The sequence below is a fragment of the Onychostruthus taczanowskii genome, unplaced genomic scaffold (genome assembly GCF_017590055.1).
Source record: "Onychostruthus taczanowskii isolate IOZ18803 unplaced genomic scaffold, ASM1759005v1 scaffold90, whole genome shotgun sequence".
In the NCBI taxonomy this organism is placed as follows: Eukaryota; Metazoa; Chordata; class Aves; order Passeriformes; family Passeridae; genus Onychostruthus; species Onychostruthus taczanowskii.
In genome coordinates this window covers 2,342,652-2,365,757 of record NW_024506994.1, presented here as the reverse complement: position 1 = coordinate 2,365,757, position 23,106 = coordinate 2,342,652, and the positions used below count along the sequence as shown (strand labels likewise).

Below are 23,106 nucleotides of genomic sequence, written 5' to 3'. Positions count from 1 at the left end.
CTTTAGTAGTCTATGTCAATTATCCAACCTAAGGAGATCAGGAATTGAGTAGCCTGTGGTTTTTGGGGTGAAGTGTAGTGTTTTCCTGTCTTAGCATAGAAGAGCTGTGAAATACCAGCACTAGTTCTCTTTTCTTGTCTTAAGTAGTGGGAAAATGGGCTTGGGAAGAGAAGGGGGTGGAGGAAAAACAGATGTAGCATTTCACATACAGTTTTTGAGTGACTCTTACATTATGGGGCATTACAGTTGCATTTTATGTTGTTGTTGTTATTTAGGATTCTTTCTTCTTACTCATTATGTTTGGGTTAGTAGTAGCCAAGTTCAGTTCCCCTGTAGGTCCCCTTACCTTCAACTCAGTGTTTTAAAAGGTATTTTTGGTAGGTTTCCTGGTTGGAGGGAAGTGTGGTCGCTCTGGGATGTCTCTTCCTTGCCTCCAAGTGACTCTGGGAGCTTGGAGCCATCCTGCCTTTCCTGCAGTGCCTGGGGCTTTACAGCAGACTCAGGCTCTTGCCTTTGGTAGAGGGACCCCAGGTTGTGTCAGCAGTGGGTGGAGGTGATGGGGTTTGCTTTACAGCCTTCCAGGAAACTTCGTGGGGAATGAAAGGTTGGTTTAGTAGGTTTTATACCCAGTGAGGTATGTTCCTCCTCCTTGGAGCTGTGTGTGGGGTTTTTCTGGGAAGAATGGCTGTTGGAGAAGCCAGGCAGAGGTGTGTGGTTTTTCCTCGAAAATGTTGAACTCGACTGATCAAACTTCAGCAAAGGAACTCGAGGAAAATTTCTCTTTAGTGCAAATTTCCTGATTTTGGATGGGGTGGGGGGGCATTAACAGTCTCTGGTATTTTATCCCATTTGTTTCATTCTTCCTGTCACTTCAGTTTTTGTACGGATTTTGTTTGTTGTTGTTCGTTGTTCAATGACTTTTGTGATAAACTCAGCAGAAGTATTTTTCTGAAATAAATAAATAAAAGGCATAGATTCTTCCAGTGCTGTTTCTACTGATGCTTTATTATTGTTAAGCTGTGCATGTGGCAGGGACAGCTTCCACTATCCCAGGTTGCTTCAAGCCCTGTGCAGCCTGGCCTGGGACACTTCCAGGGATCCAGGAGCGGCCACAGCTTCTCTGAGAAACCTGTGCCAGGGCCTCACCACCCTCACAGGGAACAATTTTTCCCCCAATATTCAATCTAAATATCTCTTTCAGTCCAAAGCCATTCCCCCCTATCCTGTCACTCCAAGCCCTTGCAGCTGGGATTCGTCTTCCCACATTTCCCATGTCCACAGCATGGGCAGCTGCTCCAGAGTTCATTATTCGTGGCTGCTTTCATCAGAGGGAGTGGAGAATAAGGGTATTTGTAGGAGGTGATTTATCTGATGTGGTTTAGGCACATATTTTTGGTGAGCTATATTGTATATTTTGTGCAGCTGGCCCCAGACACACGACATCACTTGGCTGAGGGTTAGGTTACGGTTTCGTAGCCTGTGCAGAAAATAGTTTCTGACTTTCTACAGCTCAAGTAATTTCATCTGTAAGTTTTTGGTCTCTTGAAATCCAAGGTGGACCAGAGATTCCTGGAGTAATCCTTGGTCTGGGTGAGCAGCAGCACAAAACAGGCCAGAAGGGAAGAGCAGTGACCTTTCCAAACAAGGGGAGACAGGAGGGAGCTGTCACGTGGAGACTCTCATCTGTCTGAGGGGAAGTGGGAATCCATGGCACAAAAGCTGACTTAAAGCAGCATTTTGTTCCAAAGAGCTTTGTTCTCTGTGTGTGTGACAGCTGCCTTTTCTGTGTGCTCCATGGCAACACCTGGCAGGTGTCACTTGGGGTGAGAAGGCTCCTGCCTCGTTCCCCTCACGCGGAGATGAGTAACAGAGCACGAGTGTCATAACTCTATTGCCGTGCCAACTGCTCGTGTTCCCTTTTCCTTGGAGACCTGTCTGGTGAGATGGCAGGTGGATAAGGTGGGTTTGGATAGGAGCTCAGTCCTAAAACCATTCTCCCAACTTCATGTTAAAGAATGCAGAGCTGCTGTCAGCAGATTTGTGTCCAGCCCCCTATTCCCTCCAGATAACTAAACTCACCACCATCACCCTATCTTGAGTAGACCCAGAATCACAATTTGTGAGTTCCCCCCTCACCCTTAGTTTAATCCTTAGCTATTCCAGCCATTCTATTTAAAACAGACTTTTTGACATGTTTACAGCAACTGCAGTTTTATTGCAATTTTAGTATCAAACTGGCAGTCTTCACTACTTGAAGGTGAAAGGCCCATCTGAGAGAAACCTGGAGTGGTTTTCACTCCAGGCTCCAGAGAGCTTTAGCTCTCTAAAGTACTGCACTAAAAGGTTGAGAAAACAACACAAGAACCTGACTTTGGTTCTCAGAATTATTTTTTTTCTCCTATAAGTTTCATTTCAATATCCACCAGTTTTGGGGTGGAGTTTAGGAGTAGCTAAAAAGACAGGGAGAGGTTAGGAAGGAAAAAAAAGTTAACATGAGGGTGGAATCAGCTGGGTCTGTAAAAGAGGGAGGGAGAGAGTGAAGCAAGGGTGAAAACCAAAACATCCTTTTTGAAGTACAATATATTCAAGTCAGCTGAGAATTCAACTGCTGACCCTCTCCTTCGGCTTCTGGGAAGAGATCACTAGGGAAGGCTCGAAGGAAGTCACGATAGTTTACCTTGTCTTCATCACAGGAACAGTAGTCAATCAGCTGTAGGGACAAAACACACAGCAAACACCATAAAAAGTTGGGAAAAGCTGCAAAATTTGGGTTGTTTTTAGGGGAAATTGCCCAGAGTTCTCCTTGTGGGACAGAGCAGGAGATGTTATTCCCTCATGTGGATTTTCCCCATCCTGGTAGTCCTGAATCACAGGTAAACTTGGAATCATAGAACCACTGAGGATTGAAAAGTCCTACAAGATCACTGAGCCAAACATTTAGATCATCAAGTCCAACCATTTAAAGATTGCACTTAATGATCTAAAGGTTGAACTTTATGATCTAAAGCTTCAAGTCCAGCCTTGAATGCCTATAGATGACACTAATCTATGCAAGGAGAAGAGTTAAAGTGTTTTGAGTTTAATCCTGATTTCCTTCTGGGCCTCACCAGAATGGCAAGAGAGCCACAAAAATACAGAGCATGGCCACAGACTGAGATGGGCCACAGGAAATCTTGTAGAAATCCCTGCCAAAAGTGGGGTGGAGGCAGTGTGTGTGAACAGTCACTGTTCCCTGGTGTCACTTTGGTGTGTGCACATGGCATATAGGGGAGACACAGATAATTGAGCTTGGTGACAGCCCCACTAATGAGCCAGTTCTGGTGTCCGTGCCTGACCCTGCATTGTGTTACAGAGCCACAGCCTTTGTGTGTTTCAGGGGAAGAAAGAAGGCTTTTGTTTCTTTAATTGCATAACTAATCTCCTTCTGACACCCAGCGAGATGGAAAAGGTCTAATATCACAATTCCCTGAAAGGATTCCTCTTCCCCTTGTCGCCTGGAGACACATTCTCTGGGGTTTGCTTCTGTGACTGACAGCTGTGCTCCTCTCCAGGCAGTGAACTCTGCCCTATGTTTAATTTATAGCCCTGCCACACTTCCCAGGGCTCTGGGAACACTGGGATCAAGATTTCAGGAGAGGAGATGGATGGTTTTAGTGCACAGGCCCTAGACTGGGGCTCAAACGTGGGATTTTAGCTTCAATTGTCACAGGTTCTCCAAATAATTTTGAGAATGTTCTCTCCCACTCTCAGAGTGGAGCAGGGATTGTCACCCCACTGTAAATTCCCTAGGGCAGAGTGAGCTCTGATGAACTCTGCTACAGCAAAGCCCTGGGTGCTTGTCAGGGCCTTTATTCATCCTACATTCAGAGACACAAATCCCCTGCCATGCACCTTTCTAACCATGGCTGTGATGCTCACAGTGGACTGATTTAGAAAAGTTTTTATTTTAGCAGGGGAAATAACTCCCTCTGATTTCTAGATTTCTCTAAAGTCTGAGTCCCCCTTATTGGCCACCAATCTACTGCTTAACCCATGATGCTGAGGAAACATCTTTGCCAGCCATATTCCTCCTCCCCCTCACTGCAGGGATTTTTCCCTCAGTTTCCTTCACATCTTTTGCTTTGCAGACTGTGCAAAGACTGTGATCTCCATGTGCTGTTTGTTTCTCATAGTGCCCAGCAAGTGTTAACCAGGGTGTTATGATTCTAAAATAAAAACAACAACAACAATAATAATAATCTTTATACATGTATTTCTATATTAATAATAGTAATAATATTAATATTGAATCATATTAATAATATATTAATTGTATTAATATATTCAATTATATATGATTGATTACATTCTGTAAATAATATTAATTATATTAATAAGCTATTATTTATTATTAAATGTCATTATTATTGTTGTTGTTGTTGTTGTTGTTGTTATTTTGGAAAATACTTAGTTCTTAGCCCTTCAGTTCAGTAGCTGTTGAATCCAGAATGTCTCTAAGCTTTCCTAAGGCACATTCCTTGAACACCTCAGTGTCATCTCTACTCAATCCCAGCTGTGCTTAAGCCATCACAAACACTCCAAGCTCTGCAGGAGCCTATCCCTGATCTCTGTCATGATTCCTGATCTCTATCACAATACACGACCTCTTCTACTCATCCAAGACCTCAACCAGCAGGAATTTTCACACATTACAGCGCAGTCAAACATGGGAGGAAACCTGGATAACATTTTTTCCCTTTTCCTTAGAGGACAGCAATTATTATCTCCTCTTAAGACACAGGCTCAGTCCAACAGCTCAGGAGTTTTTCTAAACTCTCTTGCCTTTTTCCCCAGGCTAGAGCAGCTGGTTAGGGTTGGTTTTTAGAAGAGGTCTTTTGGAAGAGCCACGGGAGGGGAATTCCACATGCACAGCACCCCTTCCATCTGACCTTTTTAAGAAGAATGGTGCTGGTTGGCACGTTGAACCTGTCACAAATGGTTAAAAATCTTGTTTTATCCAGGAAGCCAGAGCCCTCCTTGTCACAATGATGAAATGTCTCATGAAACTGCCTGGTGTTGAAGGGCTCTTGGAGTTTCAGTTCTTTCTGAACCTCCACAATTAAATCATCCAGATCCTTCTTGGGGACGCCACTGCAGAAGAAAACAATAATAGGATTTCATGCAAAAACTCATTTTGGCAGCCTTGCTGTGACACTTGAGTAAAAAAGAGCATTTCCCTGTGTGCTCCACAGTGTCAGAAACTGTGGGAAACTTGAGTTTCAACCAGAGCCATGATATAACTGCCTCGAAACCATGCTCTGAGATAACAGGGCTGTTACTGGGTCACACAAGCTGGGTCCAGACAGCTAAAAGGAGGATGTGGTCTAGGCTCTGATGAGCTGATAAGCAAAGAAGGAATTAAAGCCCTGAAAAAGACTCCCCCCACCACCTGCTGAGCCTGCAACCATCAAGCAGCTCAAGTTGGCAGCACCTGTTACAATGAACTGATGCCTTTTGGGAAAAGATATGTCCCCCACCTGAAAATTATGTCCCCCCAAAACTGAAAGTGTTTAAATGTTGCTTGGAACAACCTCAGATGGTGGAAGGTGTTCCTGCCCACGACAGAGGCTGGACTGAGCTGATCTTTAAGGTCCTTCCAACCCAAGGCATTTTGTGATTCTGTGATTTTGGCTGGAAATCCAAACACTTCTTGAACTCAAGCTTGGTGATGTGACCACTTCTCTGTCCCTGCTGCTGAGCCAGAGCTGTCCCAGGAGGTTATGGAGCTAGCAGCAGCCATAACATTTTACTGTACACACCTCACACCCTCTGTGCCCCAACACAGCCTCTTGGAGCATCAGAAGCACCAGCAGAGCAGGAGGCTAGAGCCCAGGGAGGCTGCTGAAAATGCCCTTAGTTGTCAAACTTATTTAGCCCCACCACCCCATTCTTTGTAGCCTACCTGCTGGCAGTCTCCACTACCACCTTCCGTGGGAGGAAATGATCCCTTATGGATTGCACTGTGGCTGCAGGGAAACTCTCTGAATTTCTCTCCAAATAATTAAGCACATATTCATCAGCATCAGTGATAATAAACCTGTGGCCAAATACTAGGGGAGAAACATTACAGAAGTAGTGTTACCTGTGGTTTAGCATGGGTTAAAGTAATTTTGTGTTCCAGGAGGGAGCAGGATTCCTCTCCTCTGGCTGGGCTCAGGTTTGAGCCAGCTCTGCTACTTGTTTCACTTCTTCAAGTAAGAATAATTTCACCAATTGAAAAGTTCAAACATTGACAGTAACAAAGTTATATTAATGTACACCAGCTGCTAATCTGGAAACTCAAACGTGAGGAGACCCAGAAGCAGCAGATCTTTCAAGTGAAGCAAGAAATATGCACAGTCCATGCAAGAAATTACATATCAGAGCAGAGTATTATAAATCCAGGCTGGATTTTACCTTCGATTGTAGAACCAATGGTGAAGTCAGAGGGCTCATAGTATATGGGATTCTCTGGAGTAGACCCTGGCTTGGTAACTTTGGTCCTTTTTAAGTATTTGCCTCCAGTGATGCCAGAGTTTCTGACTGGGGGTTCATAGATGCTGATCGTGTCATCAGCGAGGAAATAAGAGAGGATGAAACGACGAGTTTTGTCCTCAGGCACTGGTGATTCCTAGAGGAAAGGTAGCAGGTTTGGAACAGAGCATTTGAACCAGGTTTTCCTTGCCTGGGATGCTCAGGAGTACCTAGTAACCCACTCATAAGCACCCAGAGTTTTTTTTTACAGCTGACTAAACAAAGCACTTGATGTGCTGACATAGCATAACAAAGCACTAGACAGCACTTAGGATATGAATTTCAAAGGTTACTTGCTTTACTCAAGCCACTGAAGCAGAATCTGGGTTGAAGCTACCAAATATATTCAGTGTTTCCACAGCCTGAGTAATCCAAGAGAAATCCTTTCTCTATCCTATATGGAATGATTCATCCCAGGGAGGCTGTAAAATTCAGTTTTAAATTACATTTTTTCATTATGCTGAGTGCCTGAGAGGCTGGTGCTGTTTCAGCCCTTAGTCACAGGAAGTCACTCCCCTGACACACCAATGGATTTACTTGCTTAGTTTAAAGCTAAGTGGATCTTAACTCCTCAGCTGTGACCTTTAGGGAACTCCTGCACAATAGAGAAAAGAAACCAGCCCTTATCCACCCGGAGTGTTTGGAGAGGGCAGGCACAAGGCAGCACAGGAAATGCCATCGCTGCTGCTGGATGTGCCAGAGGCTCCTTGCATAAACCAGCCGCAAAGCTGGCACAGAGGCCAGGGCCTGGGTGCTGTAGTGAGTGGAAAACATCATTCTTGTGGATTTTCCACCTTCTACACCGGCATTGGCTGCTCTGCTAGGACAGCTCCTTGCTGGCTGCTGCATCCAGGACTAGCCTGGAGAAGGACAGGGGCTGGAGCCAGCAGCAGAGACATCAAGCACTGGCTGGTGGCAGTGGTGGCAGGCAGGCAGAGGCACAGTGCCCAGTGCAGGCTGCTTCAGCCAGGGCCATCTGTCACGTAGCAGTGGCAGAGGGAGTTTTCCCATAAATGGCTGTGGGTTTGTAGCAGGTCTGGTTTGTACTTTCTAGCCTTATTTTTATATTTTTTTCTAGTTTTCTGAGCTGCCAATTGTCACAGCAAGCACAAAACAACCCCATGGCACCCCCCCAGGGACACTTGTGATGGCTTGGGGAGCTCTCTTTTCCCACTGGCACAAAGGAGAGTTTGCCAACAGCTTTGTCTGGACAGGCTGCTCCTCCCATCCTCCTGACACTATTCCTCCAAGGAAAACACTTACCAGGGCCACCTGGTACCGCAGGACCTTGAGATTATTCTCCAGCATCTTAATGATATCTTTCCGTGGAGGCTTTGGAAACAGACTAAGGCAGTTCTGGAGAGAGTCTTCAGGGATGCCAAAACCATTATAGGGAGGAATTACCTGCATCCAGAGGAGATATCAACCATAAACAGCTGCAACTAAGAACAAGACAAAATTTACAAGACTTAGCAAAGCCCATCAGATTTGGAAGGAAATATTCTGCCACCAGGTAGCAAGAGCTGTGACATTCTACTCAGCAGAGATGGTTGATACCAGCCTGGCCATGTGTTGTATTTAATGAAAATATAAGAGGATTAAGTAAATCTGAAACTCAGAAAGCCAGGTAATTTCTCTGATTTCAGAGGTTATGGCTATACTAAAGAACCATAGAATGGTTTGGGTTGAAAAGGACCTTAAAATCATCCAGTTCCAACTAAACCTTTCTGTGCACAGGAACTCAGCCATGAAATGGTTACACTGGTAGCCTGATCGCCATCATGCCTGTGGTCTAAGCCACCACTCCAAATAATTTCTGGGCTCAGTTTGGAAGGTAACAAGGGCTGTGACCATCCTCAGTAGGCAGTATGGACTTGGCAACATGGTTTTGAAGAGTGAGGAAGAGTTCAGTAGTGTCAGTGCAGACAGACTTTAATTTTTATATCGATTATGACCATTCTTGCCTTGTCTTTTTCAAGTTTATTTTTTTCTTTAAGCTGAACTTGTTTTCTACAGGTTCTTACTACGCTGAACCTCTACTTTACTATAGGAGCTTACACCAACTGCTTCCTTTCCTCCCTTCTTTTGAGAAATTGTTTAGTACCTGTGGAGCTTTTTCAAGTGGTTTCTTATTTACATCCACTGGCTGGAAGTCTGTGATGCCATATTTTTCACGATAGAAGTCCTGGGTGAACTTGTCACAATCATAGATCAAGAAGGTGCGTCCAAGGAGGGTGACAGTTTTGCCAATAGCAAAATCTTTGGGTGAGTACCACTCTTGTACCTCATGGTCAGTGATCTCCAGCACACAGCTTGGGAAGTTCTCTAAGGACAAGGGAGCAGAAGGAAAAATAAACTAATCACGGAGATGTTAACATTTCCTAGTGAAAATTATATAAAAGCAAGGTGTATAAATAGCCACCTAGGGAGATGCTGGCACTGCTGTCCTGCCACTGTTTCCCAAAAGATAAAAAATTTAGTGACCATTTGTAGAACTTTTTTTTGACCATGAAATAATGACACTTTAGCACAGATGGATGTGCCAATCTGAACTTACTGTTCTTGTCCACAAAGACTTTGGGCAAGCGCTGGCGCCTCATCAGTACTGGGAATGGATCTCTCCCATCATTTCTCTTGTGCACTTCCCGAACCTCCACCGTGTCATCTGCCAAGAAGTAATGGATGATGCAGGGATGGTGATCACCAAAGGCACAGTTGGTGTCATCCCATATGGCATAGAAGCGAAGCACCTGGAGTGGAGGGAAAAAAAAAAGCAGACAAACACGGATCAGAATCAACTTTTGGTGCCGCAGAAATCAAACTCATCACACTGAGATGCGCAAGAGTTCCCCAAGGTTCAGCTCCTGAAGAGAGAGGAGAGACACAGGGAGAATTTAGTCAGAGCAAGGGGCATTTGTGTTTGTCTGAAATTGTCTGCTGTGGCACCTGGCATCAATATTTTGGGGGAGCAGAGGAGTGGACGCAGCAAGACCATTCCTAATAGAACTGCATCTGGATGCTAAATTCCAGAGGCAGGTGGCTTATCTCATCCCAACAGAAAGAAAGAGAGTAATGGATGATATTGAGCACAGGCTCTGCAATCCAAAGACGAGCTGTTTACAAGGCACAAAGCCCAGAAAAAAGCATAAAAGGTTTTGTTTCTCACTAAAGCCAAGAAAGGAGCAAATCTGGAGTCTGTTCAGCAGACTGAGACAATTTAGAATAAGTGAGGTTGCAGACTCTCACAAGACCTGGGTTTCACTAGCACATATTCACTGTAATCACAGAATTTTTTAGGTTGGAAGATCACAGTCCAACCTCTGACTGGCCCCTACTTTGCCACTCTTCCCATAGCACTGAGTGCCATTTCCATTCATTCTTTGACACCTCCAGGAATGGGGACTCCACCACCTCCCTGGGCAGCCTGTTTCAATGTCTAATCACCCTTCCTGTGAAGAAATTCTTCCTAACTCAACCCAAACCTCCCCTTGCACAACTTGAGGCCATTTCCAGTCCTCTCTCTGGTTGCCTGGGAGAAAATACTCACCTCCCCCCAACTGTCCCCTCCTGTCAGGGAGCTGTGCAGAGCCATAAGGTCCGCCCTGAGCCTCCTTTTCTCCAGGCTGAGCCCCTTTCCCAGCTCCCTCAGCTGCTCCTGGTGCTCCAGCCCCTCTCCTGGACAGACCCTCAGCGTCTTTCCTAAAGTGAAGGGCCCAGACCAGGACCAGGACTGGAGGTGCCTCACCAGGGTGATGTGGGTAATTATACAATAATCTGGGTAATCCCCAGCTCTCTCACCTTTGTGTCATAGGCCAGGAACTGCCTGAAGGGGTCGGGACCTGTGGGCACAATGCGTTTTTGCATAGGCATCCGACGCTGTTCCGTGTAAGGATCCGAAACCAGCTCCTCTGGAGGGTTCACTACAATTCCTTGGCTCTCCAGGAACACCTAGGAAGGTCATCTGAGGTGTTAGTGCTGCCAGGAGTTCTGAAGGTAAGAGGTGACTAGAGGTTACAGGTGGGCTGGGATGAGTGAGGTCAGAATTCTGCAAGTTCACTCCTCACGGAGAATGAGGCAAAGAGGAAAATACAGCAGATGACAAATACATTCGTTTAAGCTGTTTCTTATCTTTGCTTATCCTTCAATTAATCAGAGCAGTTCTGTCCTGAACATCCTAACTCAGATTTCACTTGAGCACAGTTTTCCATGGCCTTAGGGCTTTAAATGGAAGATAACTGTCATTTGGTCTCTTTTATGTAAATGGGAAAGATTAAATTGCTGTATAAACACAGATGTAGTCAGCCTGAGTTTGCAATAATTTAGGGCTGTGTCAGATAGTTAGAAGAAGCTAGTGTCACCCACACTAGGCACATGAAGACCCTTCAGGAACGAGGATATGTGTCAGTGGCAGCTTCGTTCCAAATTTCAGGCGTACTTTTCCCACAGAAAGAGTGCAATCTGCTTGTTTATAAAGGGATTTTTTGCTTACCTTGGACCATGAACAAAATCCAGGGTGTAACTCGTGGGCTTGCATCAGTCACCCAAAACAATCTCTGAGGTCAAGGGACTTGTTCCCTTTTTGGCTTTGGGAAGTGGTCCATGAAAACATTCAGCCCAGGAAGCACCTATGCAAACATCTCCCACAGGAATATGAGATCCCCCGGAGACTCACAAGGCAAGTTCACACTTTCAGACTCGCTATTTCCTGGTCTGAAAGATGTCAGTAAATGATAAATACACTATTGGCCTTGAGTTGTAGACCCATGTAGCTCATTCCATGTTTTCTATCAATATTAACATCAGGACCAGCTCTTTATTTCATGTGGACTGACTTGAACTGTCACCCAGTTACCAGCAGAACTGGCCCCACAACCACATTTATACCAATATATTATACATACCTAGGAACATTCCTGGGCACTGAGGCCAACTGACAAGGAAAAGCCTGGAATTAAACTCTTCCAGCCTCCAGGACAGGTTGACTGCATGTAACTCACCTTTTGGGAATGGCCCCTGGAGCAGCCTAACTCCTGGCCTGGAAGAATAGCAGCTCACCAGGGCTGAGATTTTACTGGGGACAATCTAGCAGGATACCAGTGTACTGGCAATTCTTATTTCTTATTATTGGATCATTATTATCTCATTTACTGGCCCAGAAATAGCCAGAAATAGAAAAGCAGGCAATGAGTAAGCTTTCTTAGAAAGGTCAGTTCATACCATGATTCTCAACCCATGGATCATGGCTTGGCTGTGGATGTGTGCAGAATTACTGCTGGTGTTCCTTTCTACTAACAGTGTGGAATATTAACTGTTCCTAACAGAGGAATATTAAATCAGAAAACAGTCAGGATCTCTAATTTCCCTCTCGTGTATGCACAGTGCTTCATCTGGACTCCAAGCAGTTAAACTGCCCAGACAGGAACTTAGAATTTGTATTGTAAAGAGAAGTCCTGAAGACAAAGGATGGACTCCCAGCAGTCCTGGGGCAAAAATCCTGAGCACCTCACTTGCCCTCAGCAGATGTCATACCCTGAAGTCCCCTTTGGCCTGAAAAAAGAAATCTACACAAAAAGCACAATGAAAGACTGCGAGCACCCATATCACAAAAGCTACAGCTGCAAACTGCAGGACTCTAACAGGTAATTAAACCCCTGCAGTTCCCAGGAACTGGGAGTGTTTCTGTCACTGTTCCCCCTGCCACACACCTTGGTGAAGGAGTCGCAGTTGACCAGGCGGTAGGTCCGGCCGTAGATGGTGAGGTCGATGCCCAGGTTCAGATCCTTCCAGTGGTAATAATCCCCCTGCTCATTCTTGGGCACCCGGTGGCGTCTCATGAGCTTGCCTTGGAGCAGACCCGAGTTCTTCACCTTGGGCTCGATGATACACATGCTGTCATCTTCCAGGTAGTAGTAGAGGCCCACCTGGCGGATCCGGTAGTGCTCCTCTGGAGAGATGGCGACTTCCTCCATGAAGTAGGCATCGAACTTCAAAACCTGCCCGAGGCACAATACAGCAAAAGGAGAGAGAAAAACAATTTGAACACTGTGATTAGTCTATCAAGGCAAGCTTTGGTGGTGTAAAATTACTGGATTGGATTCTAAAAATCTTCAAAGATAACTGTGGTCTAATCTGTGAGTGACACCAGAGGCACCAGGAGTGCTTTTATTAAGATGTGTCTTTTGCAAATTTGGTGTGCCTGAGACAAGTATAAAAATACAGCCTTTCCCCTACTTCTTGATCACCTGCTGCTTCACCTACTGCCAGGTGCTTGGCTGCTGACAGAAATCTACTTTACTGACACACAGCTTTTTATTTGTCAGCTTTACAGCCCTGATTTAGGGAAGTTATCTGCAGATTTTAGTGAAGAGTTCAATCACATCTGAGAATTTTAAAATCTGAAAGGGGCCATCATTTTAAGGCCAGACTGGAGGGGCTCTAAGCAATCTGGGATAGCAGAAGTATCCCTACCCATGGCAGGGAGGCTGGAACAAGATGATCTTTAAGGTCCCTTTCCATAATCTGAAGTCACATCTATTCAGCACTGACAGCAAAAACTGATTTATGCTGGGGAAACAAGAAAACTAACCAGCCAGGCCCTCTGCTTGGCAGAACTAAGAGGAATATTCCCTCCAAGGTCATTCAGTGCCCCTAAGAAGGTGCAGGTGGCCTTGCATACCCAGCCTACATCAGCCCAGAGGCCTGGATAATTAAGAGATGATAAAGCCAGCAAGTTCCTATCAGTCAACAAAGTGCCCCACAAGGGATTGTGACATCCCCAGCAGCACTGGGGCCCCTGCTGCTCCTGTGGCTTGAAGGAAGGGGCAGAGAAGGATCTGACAGATTAAACAGCAACATTTACATTGCTCTGAAGGAACAGCCTCAGCAATTAACAGAGCACATCTGTTCCCCAGCCTGTGTCACAGCCGGGCTGAGGGCTGGCTGGCTGCAGACGGCTCTGGCAGGGCTGGCAGCGCGTGGAGCCTGCACGTGCTGAGCTCCCGAGCCCTGCAGCTCCCACTGCAGCAGCTGCTCCATCCATGGCTAAGGGTTGCAGCTTGGGCCATTGGCACACTGAAAACCAAGTGTCAGCTCAGGACTGCTCCGAGCAGACACAGAGCCAGCACCCAGTCTGATATGGTGACCAAGATGTAACATGGGAAGCACTAAAGGAGCACGCTGTGGTGACCAACATAAGCATGAATAGATAGACCACGGTCAAACAGCCATCAGGGTTCCCACTGCAGACTGACTTTTCTAGTCAAAGCTCAGTTACAACCTCAATACAGTTTTGGAAACACAGAACTCCAGGCTGTGGCTTACAGAGCAATAATTTTAAGCTGGAGCTTTCCAGAGCTAATCAAACCTCTTTTCCAACATCTGCTGGAAATGCTCAAGTGGAACTTGCAGGGAATGTCTTACATCGTTTACGTATTATAATCCTCCTCCCAAGCAAAGAAAGCCTCTTTCAGTCTGGGATTCAGCTGTCTCTGACTAAGGGCTCTGGCATTTGAAAACTGCTGCATGCAGTCCCATGAACCCTGGAGCTGACTGTTTATGTCTCCGAATTTGGCCAGTGATATTCCTGGAATCAGCTTCTTTATACCTTTTTGTCATAAGCCACGAATGCTGGAGTGAAGCGGGAAGGTGCAGGCCTCTTGACTTGCCCATAGGTCAGTGTGGCTCCCTTGGTGCATAAATCATCTAATTCATCTTGAGAGAGCTGATTTGCAAAGAGTGTGTCCCCACCAACCCCCTCTCTTGGCAGCCGGGAAAAGGCATATCCATTTTTGAAGTCCAGTGTCTGGGACCGATGAAAAGATGTTTTCTGTTGGAAGGAAATCCAGCTATCAAAATACTGCATGAATTTAGCAGATGTAGCTACTGGAAGCACAAAAAACCCAGTAAGAGAGTGCAATATCAAGAATGTCTCACCCCACACACATACCCAGCACTTTATTATAAACTACTGCAGCAGTTATTTAAAATCAGATTTTGTACTTAGGGAAAAAAAACAGTGGAAAAAACAGTGAGTGGTGGATGTACAAAGCATGAGAGTGAACTCAGATCCTTGCAATGGCACACACTCTGGAAGAACTTAAATCACTGAATTTCCTGACTGCCACCACAGCCAGTGCCTAGAACAGTGTGTCAGCACTTTATCTGCCCTGATATTTATTTCACCAGCTCTTTGTTCCCTACCCTATTTGTCAGAGCACCATGGGACCTCAGTTACTGCCTTATGGTGCTTCCTTCACTGTTGTGCACCCTCTGTGTATTCCACTGTTATTTATTTTCTTAACCCTCCCCTGGGCATGATACAGGATTGTCTTTGCTGGGTTAAATCAAGGCATGTCATGCTCACAGAACTACAATTATGAAATGTACAAAAGCACATTAGCTGTTTTATCACCTCTCTACATAGTCATAGACTCACAGAACAGCCTGGGTTGAAAGGGACATTAAAGATTATCCAGTTCCACCCCCTGCCACGGGCAGGACACTTTCCACTATCCCAGGTTGCTCCAAGCCCCATCCAAACTGGACTTGGACACTTGCAGGGATGAAGCAGCCACAGCTTCTCTGACCTGTGCCAGGCCTCACCACCCTCTTTGTAAAAAAAATTCTTATTGTATCTAATCTCAATCAAGCCTCTTTGAGTTTAAAATCATTATTCCTTGTCCTACTGCTACAGGCCCTGCTATAAAGGTTGTCCCATCTTTCATGAAGTCCTTTTAGGCCCTGGAGGGGGCTCTGAGCTCTCCCTGGATCCTTCTCTTCTCCAGCTGAACATCTCCAGCTCTCTCAGCCTGGCTCCAGAGCAGAGGGGCTCCAGCCCTCAGAGCATCTCCTTGGCCTCCTCTGGATTTGCTCCAGCAGCTCCATGTCCTGCTTATGCTGAGGACCCCAGATCTGGAGGCAGCTCTGCAGGTGGGGTCTCACCTGAGAGGGGCAGAGGGGCAGAATTGCCCCCTCCCCTGCTGCCCACAGGGGGATCAGCCCAGCACATGGTGGGGGTTTCTGGCTCCCAACCTCTCATCCATCAGCAGCCTCAAGTCCTTCTCCCAGGGCTGCATTCAACCAGAGCTGTGCACAGGACCTGATCTCTGTCAGCCACTCTTGTTCTTCACCACTGAAGAGCAGGGTCAGGCTTGAGTGACACCAAAGTGCTCCTCTTGCTGCACACTCCACCACACATGGTACCTCACCTGCACTCCAGAGCCTGCCTGGTCCCACTGGGCTTTCAACACTTAAAGCTCCAGAGAAAGCAGGGGAAATTATGACTCCCTGATAATAAAATCTCTTGACTTTTGCCAAGTAAAACAGAGTTGTAAGCATTACTAGTGCTGAGGGAGCAAGCTCCAGCTCCTTTTCCAGCCCCAGGCTTGCAGTCAGTCCAACCTCAGGCATGCAAACTGCACTCCCTCCCTCGCCCCTCATGGTTAAGCCTCTAATCTTATTTATACCCTCAAGGCCCCACTTGAATTCCACATAATTCCGTGTTTTCTCTTTAAACTGCTACTATAGATCTTGCAAAGGAGAGAGCAGTGAGGAAAACAGGTGAAAGCAAGATTTGTCCAAAGACATTTTACCAGAACATCTTATAAACTGCCACAGAACTGCCACTTCCTTCTGTTAAATAAATACCAAGGGAAAGCTGTGGGAAAAAATATCCAAGGAAAACCAGGAAGTTTGTCTTTAATTTGAGCAATATCAGTGTTTGTTGGAAGTGTGCAGGCTTTTAAGAGCCCACATTTGCCTAAAGAAAGCACCTCACTGGTTCATAGGGCTCCTGAGTGGATAAGCTCTCCCAAAGTGAGCCTGTATGCCAGATAACATCTTCCAGGATCAGGTGACTAATGAAAATTTAAAAGGGAAAACCCAGAATGTAAACTCCTAATCTCAGTTGCTGCCAGTGTTTATCTGAAGAAATTCCACTGAATTAAGTCCTTCTTTTTGCCAAGTCTGTAACACTTCACACAAACACCATTCCCTCTCCCAGTGTCTGTTTCCCTGTCCTGTGAGACAGGGAAACAGACACTAAGCAGTAACAAGACTTCACTTGAACACAGAGGTTTTCTTCAGAACTTCTCAGCATTCACTTGGAAAGCAAGTATTGTGATGTCAGTTTTATGGACTGGAAAACTGCAGATTTCCAAGATATTATAAATTATTTCAAGGAAATATTATCTGATAATAATTCTGAGATAACCTTTATTGCTGGATGGTTATTTGTCATGAGTAATGTACTCTGGTGATGTCAGTTTTATGGACTGGAAAACTGCAGATTTCCAAGATATTATAAATTATTTCAAGGAAATATTATCTGATAATAACCTTTATTGCTGGATGATTGTTTGTCATTAGTAATTTACTCTATTTACTATGGAGAACTCAGTTGTCACTGATTTTAGTCCAGGTTGGATGGGCTTGGAGCAATCTGGGTTGTGGAAGGTGTCCCTGCCCATGGCAGAGGGTTGGAACAAGATGATCTTTAAGGTCCCTTCCAACCCAAACCATTCCATGATTCTGGGACAATGAATTTTCATATACAAAGCTGAATGCAGCCAGGAATGTTTTCTGTTAAAGATGCTCTCCAGGAAGGTTGTAAATTCCTGGTGAGCCAGAACCAGGCATGAAACCTCCTTTTTTTTTGCTTTTTTGTGTGATTTTAGTATACAGAGAAATAAATGGAAGCATCAGTTCTCTGTGGCACCACTTCCTTAAGAGGATGTTGGGAGGTTTTGGGGTTATCAGGTCCTTAGGGCCTGGATCAGTGGATGGGGAAAAGGAGAGGTTGTTCCTCATTTAGTATCAGGTGCAGAGGACGAGGATGAGGATGAGGATGAGGCTTTGGCTTTTTCCAGGGAACCTGGGAACAGCTGAGAGTGTGTCACTTCCTGGGGATGATCCTGGAAGCTGTGATGACACCAGTTCTGTGGTGAGATACCAGTTCTCTCACCAGGTTATCAGGTTCCAGACCTGCACTGTCAAGGAATCAGTTCTCCAGACAACACCAGAAGAGCAGTTTTGGAAGTATCAGAGCTTTGGAGGAAGGGGTATCAGGAAGGTGTTGATTGCCAATGAGACTGGTGACTTCAAGGTATATCTATGTAATAGACAAATTATGTCCAGGAAAAAATTATATTGGGATGATTTGGGGGATTAATTCATGTGGAGGAATGCTCAAGGTTTGATCAATATTGGTTCTCCTGGGTATATCCAGCTGAGGAGGTATCAGATGAATTTAAGGAACTTGGTTCAGGACAGCATCATTATCAGTTCAGAGGACTTTGCTTTGGGAAAACTCAGATGGTTCAGAGAAACAGCAGTTTTCCTGAGGGAATCAGGTTTCAGGACTGTAAAGCGAGTTTGGGGATTTCCCCTGGGGTACCTTATGAACTGTGGGGGAATTATTGGATGGATTCAAGGGAACTGAATATCCAGAGGTGTGAGTTTGCAGATAGTAGTTCTGCAGTTATGGAAAAAGCTTCTGGAATTTCCAATGAGGCTCACAAATGAGGGGGAGGAGGGGTGTGTGTGTCTCTCTCCAAAGCTATCAGGACAAATTCAGGGTTATAAGGTGGGTACATGATGCAATGGATTCCTTGGGGAGGAGATTAAAAGTACCAAGTCCCCTTGAAGATTAGTTCAGGGATACCTGGTCCCTTGGGAACAGATTGCAGTGTTCAATAACAGTGGAAAAATTATGGGAGTACCTCGTGTGCTGTGGGATCAGGAGATGTCAGGTGGGTACAGAGAGTTCAGATCCCCCAGAAGTGATCCAGCAGGAATTTGGTGGCTTTGGAAAACACCCAGTCTCTGGGGGAGAGTTAAGTGGATATTAAATCTTCTGGGGAGCATCAAATGAGTTTACAGAGCACCAGGTTCTTTGGGGGTACTTGGAGGGTCATGTCCAGGGTCTGGTGAGTTTGAGGTTCCCAGAACATGGTTAAAGGACATCAAGTTGTCTGGGGATATTTGGTGAATAGAGGATGTACCAGGCTCCTGGTCTGGGGGGGAATTACAGGGTGATCTGAGGGAACAGTAGGTTCCCTTGGGGGTTACATGTTCCTGAAGAAACTGTTTGCCCCTATACTCTGCTCTTGCAAAACCCCACCTGCAGTGCTGCATCCAGGTCTGGGAGCCCAAAACACAACGAATGTAGTGACCTGTTGGAGTGAGACCAGAGGAAAACATGGAGATGCTCTGGGGGCTGGAGCCCCCTCTGCTCTGGAGCCAGGCTGGGAGAGCTGGGGGTGTTCACATGGAGAAGAGAAAGCTTCAGGGACACCTTAGAACTCCTTTTGGTGCCTAAAGAATCCAGGAGAGCTGGAGAGGAACTAGGAACAAGGGCCTGGAGGGACAGGACAAGGGGAAGTGGCTTCCCACTGCCAGAAGGCAGGTTAGATGGGATATTGGCAGGGAATTGTTCCCTGTGAGGGTGGCAAGTCCCTGGCACAGGTTGCCCAGAGAAGCTGTGGCTGCCCCTGGATCCCTGGAAGTGTCCAAGGCCAGGCTGGACAGGGCTTGGAGCAACCTGGGATAGTGGGAGATGTCCCTGCCCATGGCAGGGGATGGAATGGGATGGTCTTTAAGGTCTTCTAACCCAAACCATTCCACAATTCTATGAATATTGCTGAATTTAGGGGTCCCAAGACTCCCGTGGATTAAGAGCAAAGTCTGAGGGAGTATCAAATTCCCGGAGAGTGTCTTCAGGGCATAGCAGGTACCTCCTGAAGCGGGTGCGGGGAGGTGCAGAGGCCCGTTCTGAGGTCCCCTCTCAGGGAGCACCCGCCAGGCCAGCCCACCTTGATCCGTGGGCCTCCCGTGGAAAGAGGGTACAGAGAGAGTACAGTGGGCGGGTGCGCTCACCGTGGGGTCCTTGATGGAGCAGCCGGGGAGGAAGGGCAGCCCCGGCCCGGGCCCGATCGGGGGCCCTGCCCCTGGCCCCGGCCGTATCCCCGGCCCCGGCCCCGAGCTCATGGCGGCGGCGGCGGCGGCGCTGCGGGCCCGGCCTGGCCGACGCGTCTCCACGGCAACCGCCCGCCTGCTCAGTGCGCATGCGCGGGACCCTTCGCGCCTCTCTGTGTCCTTCTCCGCGCCTGCGCACCGAGCGCCGCGGGGCGCGCGGTCGCCGTGGCAACGGGGAGGGCTCTGAGGGTCCGAACCGCCCCCACAACCCCTGTGAGGAGAGTGCGGCCCCGCAGCGTGGAAAAAAAAGACGTGGAAAGTGTTAATCCTGTTTTATTAGGGATTTTCCCCTCACAACCCCTCATAGTCCGCTCGTATCCCAGTCACAGACTTTCATATCTCTCTCACAGCCTCTCACGGCCCCCTCATATCTCCCTCGTTGCCCCTCATAATCCCCTCACATTTAAACATCTTGGCTTCCCAAACGGGTGGTGGCATCTGGACTGCTTTTTTTGGGCAGTTTTCCCTGCCTTGTGCAGTGTCCAGGGTGAGCAGCAGCTCTGAAGTGAGAAATCCATACCTGGACTGATTGAAATATTTTAACAGAAGAGATTGTGCTGGTTTATGATATATAAATACGTGTATAAAAATATATATGGTTGTGAAATAGTGTATTTTCCACTGATAAAATTCCTCTCTTTCAAACATGATTTTTATCTCTGGAGGAAGGGGTAAAATAAAAGCATCAAGGATACCCTCAAGGAAAAGGTGCTTGTGCAAAAGTCACTACCAAATGCAAGAGAGAAAACAGCTAAATCCATCACCATGGAAAACAGAAGTTATTTGGTGCCTATAGATGATGTGAATTCCCCAAAAGATGTGGATTCCTCATCCCTGGAAGCATTCAGGGCCAGGTTGGACAGGATTTGGGAGAACCCTGGTCTAGTGGAACGTGTCCCTGCCCATGGCAAGGGGGTTGGAAGGAGATGATCCTGAATGTCCCTTCCAACCCAAACCTTCTAGGATTCCATGAAAAAGAAGTTTTTTGTGCATCTTTGCTTTGTTCTCTTTATCACCACTACACCAGGCAAGCCAGGCTGTGATTCAAGGACAGGCAGCAGATCCGAGGGTTTTGTAAGCAGAAGTTAAACGGGGAGAACTGCAGCCAGACCGTCTGTCTGAGCACGGTGTGGGAGAGAGAAAAAAGCCAGACGGTGGGAGATAAAAGAACGAGGCTGATGAGCTTAGAAAGGAAAATAATGAACTGAAGGCCAAGCAGGGCTAGAAGAGCTGAATCTGGAAGACAGCAAAGCTGCTGATGTGGTGGCTGACTTAGACCCAGAAGCAGGACCCTGATCAAGCCCTCGCTCTGATTTTTCAAGCTGCAATATCCAGGCAGCATTTAAAGGGAAGGGGGCCTGTCTCAGAGAAGGAAATTCACCTCCATGTGCCAAGGATCATCCCCAAGGACAGTAACTGCAAATCTGGGACAAGGCTGTGTGGCAGAATGCCTGGCGCACAGCCTGTAAAGATGACAGGCTAGGCATGTTCATCATGGAGAAAAGAAAGCTCTGGAAGTCCTTGACTGCAAATTTGGGACAAGGCTGTGTGGCAGAGTGCCTGGCGCACAGCCTGTAAAGATGACAGGCTAGTCATGTTCATCATGGAGAAAAGAAGGCTCTGGAAGTCCTTGGAGTCCCTTCCTAAAGGGGCTCTGAGAGAGCCAAAAAGGGATTATTTACAAGGGTATGCAGTGACAGGACAAGGGGCAGTGGTTTTAAACTGCCAGAAGGCAGGGCTAGATGGGATATTGGGAAGGAAGGTGTGGGGGTCCTGGCACAGGTTGCCCAGAGAAGCTGTGGCTGCACCGTTTCTGCAAGTGTCCAAGGCCAGGTTGAGCAACCTGGTTTAATAGAAGGTGTTCCTGCTCATGGCAGGGGTTGGGAATGAGATGGTATTTAATGTCCCTTCCAAGCCAAACCATTCTGGGATTCCACAGAAGGAAGGAGAAGAAAAGCCATAGAAGAAGGTGTTTAGTAATAGTGACGTATTTAATGTCCCTTCCAAGCCAAACCATTCTGGGATTCCACAGAAGGAAGGAGAAGAAGAAAAGGCATAGAAGAAGGGTGTTTAGTAATAGTGAATGTAAAGCAGCAGAAAGGAGAAATGAAGAATTCAAGTGAAGATCTAGATTAAGCTTCATCCTTGACAACTTCTGTACAGACAAGTCTGACTTACCAAGGTTAAGATGAGCCTTTTTAGCTTCCCACATCCCTGCTATCTACTCATGAAAAGCAAAAGGAATTCTTTATCGGGCTCCGCTTTCATGGCAGTGGAGGACACAGATGGAGACATCTCGCCCTCTGGTGGATGAAGACATAACCTGCATAAGCCTTGGTCTGCGTGGCATATTAAGAAATAATAATTAAAATTACTGGTTATTGGAAGGTAAAAGAGAAGATATTCTAGAGGTTTTAAGTTCTGAAATTCAGAAAAAATTGATGAATTATGTATGTGACCACACACAACCCTCCCAGATAAGGCTGATGAGTTGAGGATCTGGAGCGTTATGACAGAAAGAGATCAGAAACCAACAAAACACCAAGATGGAGAAATCTCTAAAATTGGGATCCCTAAATCCGGGAAGTCAGTGTGCTGGGCTGTCTCTGGAGTGTGTGTAGAGAACCAGCAGTGTGGGGACTGGGCATGATGAGGCAGAGATCTGGGTGCATCCACAGGGCCATGATCTTGTTGGGATCGGGAAGGTGTGGTGGGATGGCTCCCACGACTGGAGTGCTGCAATGGAGGGATACAGTCAAGCCAGAAAGGATAGGGAGCAGCCCTTTAGGGAGAGAGCAGCTGGAGTGCCTGGAATTCTGTGTGGATGATGAGCTACCAGAGAGCTTAGAGGGGAAGGGTTCAAGGGATAACCAGTTTGGGTGATGTTGTACTGGGCCAGTTGCCTCTCTGCAAGCCCTCCTCATGGGGAACTTCAGCCACCCTGATATCTGCTGGAAGAACAAGTAAAGGGGGATGGAGCATCTCTCCTAAGAGGAAATGCCAGGAGAATTGGGATTGTTCATCATGGAGAAGAGAAGGCTTCGGGGTAACCTAACTGCAGTCTTCCAGTACCTGAAGGGAGCCTACAGGAAAGATGGAGAGGGACTGTTTACAAAAACATGTAGTGACAGGACAAAGGGGAATTGCTTCAAAGTGAAGCCAGATTTAGATTGGGTATTAGGAAGAAATTATTTAGTGTGGGGTTGGTGAGGCCTTGACACTGGTTGTCCAGAGAAGCTCTGGATGCTCTATCCGTAGTGTGGGGTTGGTGAGGCCTTGACACTGGTTGTCCAGAGAAGCTCTGGATGCCCTATCCATGGAAACATTCAAGGTCAAGTTGGATGGAGCCCTGAGAAGCGTGGTCTAGTGGAAGGTGTCCCTGGCCAGGGCAGGGCGTTGGAATGAGATGATCTTTAAGGTCTCTTCTAACCCAAACCCTTCTATGATTCTGTGATTCACAGCCCAGGAGGTTTCTGGAATGCAGTGCTGGTAACTCCCTCCTCCAAGTGATGGAGGAGCCGACAAGGAGAGGCGCTTTTTGGACATCAAACTCACCAGCCATGGTTCGCTGGAAATGTGGGG

The 23,106-nt window shown here is 46.6% G+C and overlaps 1 protein-coding gene across 1 annotated transcript; it reads right to left on the bottom strand.

The window, feature by feature from the left end:
- Positions 1-2,584: 2,584 nt before the first annotated feature.
- EFHC1 (EF-hand domain containing 1) lies at positions 2,585-19,536 on the bottom strand. Its single transcript, XM_041426142.1, has 11 exons — positions 19,426-19,536; positions 14,156-14,377; positions 12,258-12,545; positions 10,351-10,500; positions 9,110-9,302; positions 8,657-8,877; positions 7,816-7,956; positions 6,436-6,649; positions 5,942-6,089; positions 4,929-5,130; positions 2,585-2,710 (listed from the first exon to the last, which is right to left on the bottom strand). The coding sequence occupies exons 1-11, from the start codon at positions 19,534-19,536 to the stop codon at positions 2,585-2,587; spliced, it is 2,016 nt and encodes a 671-aa protein (XP_041282076.1).
- Between the last annotated feature and the right edge of the window lie 3,570 nt (positions 19,537-23,106).

Bases quoted from the DNA above. Each gene is read 5' to 3' on its own strand.
- EFHC1 (XM_041426142.1), bottom strand. From the start codon at position 19,536: ATGAGCTCGGGGCCGGGGCCGGGGATACGGCCGGGGCCAGGGGCAGGG. The intron at 12,546-14,155 runs GTATAAAGAAGC...TGCCTCGGGCAG, and splicing joins TCGTGGCTTATGACAAAAAG to GTTTTGAAGTTCGATGCCTA. The intron at 6,650-7,815 runs GTAAGTGTTTTC...CCTTTCCTCTAG, and splicing joins TGCGGTACCAGGTGGCCCTG to GAATCACCAGTGCCTGAGGA.